General features: G+C 46.6%; 1 protein-coding gene across 1 annotated transcript in view; it reads left to right on the top strand.

The window, feature by feature from the left end:
* The first annotated feature begins 2,082 nt into the window (after nt 1-2,082).
* LOC101642172 (interferon lambda-3) overlaps nt 2,083-2,239 on the top strand; it is a 3,903-nt gene continuing 3,746 nt past the window's right edge. The window contains exon 1 of the mRNA XM_045292705.1: nt 2,083-2,086. Within this exon, the coding sequence (XP_045148640.1) occupies nt 2,083-2,086 (4 nt within the window). The remainder of the gene's footprint in view (nt 2,087-2,239) is intronic.

Below are 2,239 nucleotides of genomic sequence, written 5' to 3'. Positions count from 1 at the left end.
TATCAAGGGCTCATGAGGGAGGAGGGAGCGGGGAGGGAGGGGAAAAATGAGGACCTGATGCAGTGGGCTTAAGTGGAGAGGATGTTTTGAGAATGATGAGGGCAATGAATGTACAAATGTGCTTTACACAGTTGATGTATGCATGGATTGTGATAAGAGTTGTATGAGGCCCTGATAAAACGATTTAAAAAAAGAACCAAGAGAAAGCTCTGCCTACCAGCGCAGCAACAACCAGACAAAAGACTTCCCAGACTGAAGAGCTTTATCCTGAGTCATTCCTTTGATGCCTGAGTTGATCCCGATCCTAAATTGTAGCCTCTGACTTCCCTAGTAAAGCCATCATCATGATACATCGGGTGGCCATCAATGACTTTGTAAACACAGCCGAGCAGACAGTGCTGTGTGGATACTGGTCTTCTCTCTCCCAGGGAAGTTTGACAAGGTTTGATGTCATGCCATGTTTACCCTTCTTCATACTGGCCATCAGTTAGAAAGAAAGAAAAAAAACCTTCACTACCATCAAATCAATCCCAACACATAGTAATCGTAAAGGACAGAGCAGAACTGCCCTTGTTTTTTTCCAAGACTGTTCATCTTTACAAGAGTAGACAGCCTCTCTTTCTCTCGAGGAATGACGGGTTCGTTTAAACTGCTGGCTTCGCGGGTGGCCGCCCACCCCTATGCCGCCAGGACTCGGTCATGGGCACAGCAGTGCCAAGTGGGTTTTAGTTTATTCCATCCATTTGCAAAGACCATTTAGAGTTGTCGATATTCCTTGGATCCCCATGATCCCAGGATCTTACCTGAAAATAGCAGAAAGACCCACACAAACCTAGTCCGTCAAGAGGGCCTGAAGCAGTGGTCTTGAGTCCTGGGTAAAACCCAGAGAACTCAAAACACAGAAAGAGCAGAGGTGGATCTGAGAGGAAACGTGCTGGACAACCAGGGAGACAGAAAGCTCTAACAGCTTTATGGGGGCCTACGTCTGTTCCTATGAAGTCCTTGAGGGTGGCCCGGGGCTCCTTCAGAATCCCACTGCTGACACCAAAGAAACGGAGTCTCTCGTGAAACGGACCTACCAGATGAGGTTTGTTCAGGCGAGGTTCAAGGATCCGGTCGTGCCAAGCCACATGTGGAATGGTATACTTGTCGAGTATCAGCAGTGACTGAATTTATGTTGGGGAAAGAAAAAAAGGGGAAAAAGAAGCAACAAAGAAGGTTAGTTTTGATTGACTTATCCAAGGCTTATACCATTTATGATCAAAGCCTGTCAGCATTTCATTGGTCAATCAGGGTGGCCTGATTTACAGGAAGGTTAGACCGACAGTTCAGTAAAGACAAGTGTTGGGGAAGTTGTCTCCTTAACCACTGATGTCATCTTTTCAACCACAGGAACCCCTTTTCAGTTCATTGAATGTAGCTCGCCTGTAAAATGGGGATGGTTATAAACAATAGATCCTTGTGAGGATGTCAGGAGAATGTAAATAAGTTAGTATGTAGAACATGCTAACTCAAGGGGGAAAGCTCCGCTGACTGCCACTCAGGCAGCCTCGCCCACACAGCCAGACCGCCAACCTTGTTTTCAGACCAGAGCACTGTCCTTCCACCTGTCTCAGCTTCAGTCCGCAGCTCCCCAAAATCAGAGAGGGGAAGGCTGTCTCGGGAATCCTAAACTGGAGATTCTCCAGTTCTATTTGAGCTGAAAGGCTTGGGGTTGGAACCCACCTCGAGTTGCCTCCGAGGATAGGCCTGGCAACCTGCTTCCCAAAGACTGGACATCAACAGAGTCACCAACCAGGGATTTCCTAGACCAGTGGTTCTCAACCTTCCTCATGCCGCGACCCTTTCATACAGTTCCTCATGTGGTGGTGACCCCCAACCATCAAATTATTTCCATTGCTACGTCACACTGTCATTTTGCTACTGTGATGATTCGTCATCACGGGATGTATTTTCATTGTTACAAATTGAACAGCATTAAAGCATCATGATGAATCACAAAAACAATATGTCGTTATCTATTGTGAACTATTTATTTCTAATGACAAACCAATGACATTTTGTCTTGAAGCGTGGTGTAGCATGGGTAAGAGTCTTCACGCCAGCACTCATATGTGGGCAAACCCTCCTGGAGACAGATAGAGGAACGGTGTCTCGGTTCCTAAGACCATCAGAAAGATGTGTTTTCTGATGGTCTTAGGGCACCCCTGTGAAAGGGTCATTTCACCCCCAAAGGGGT

The sequence above is a fragment of the Echinops telfairi genome, unplaced genomic scaffold, assembly GCF_000313985.2.
Source record: "Echinops telfairi isolate 266 unplaced genomic scaffold, ASM31398v2 ScPeMD7_655;HRSCAF=1070, whole genome shotgun sequence".
Lineage (NCBI taxonomy): Eukaryota > Metazoa > Chordata > Mammalia > Afrosoricida > Tenrecidae > Echinops > Echinops telfairi.
This window is presented reverse-complemented; position numbering and strand designations above follow the sequence as displayed.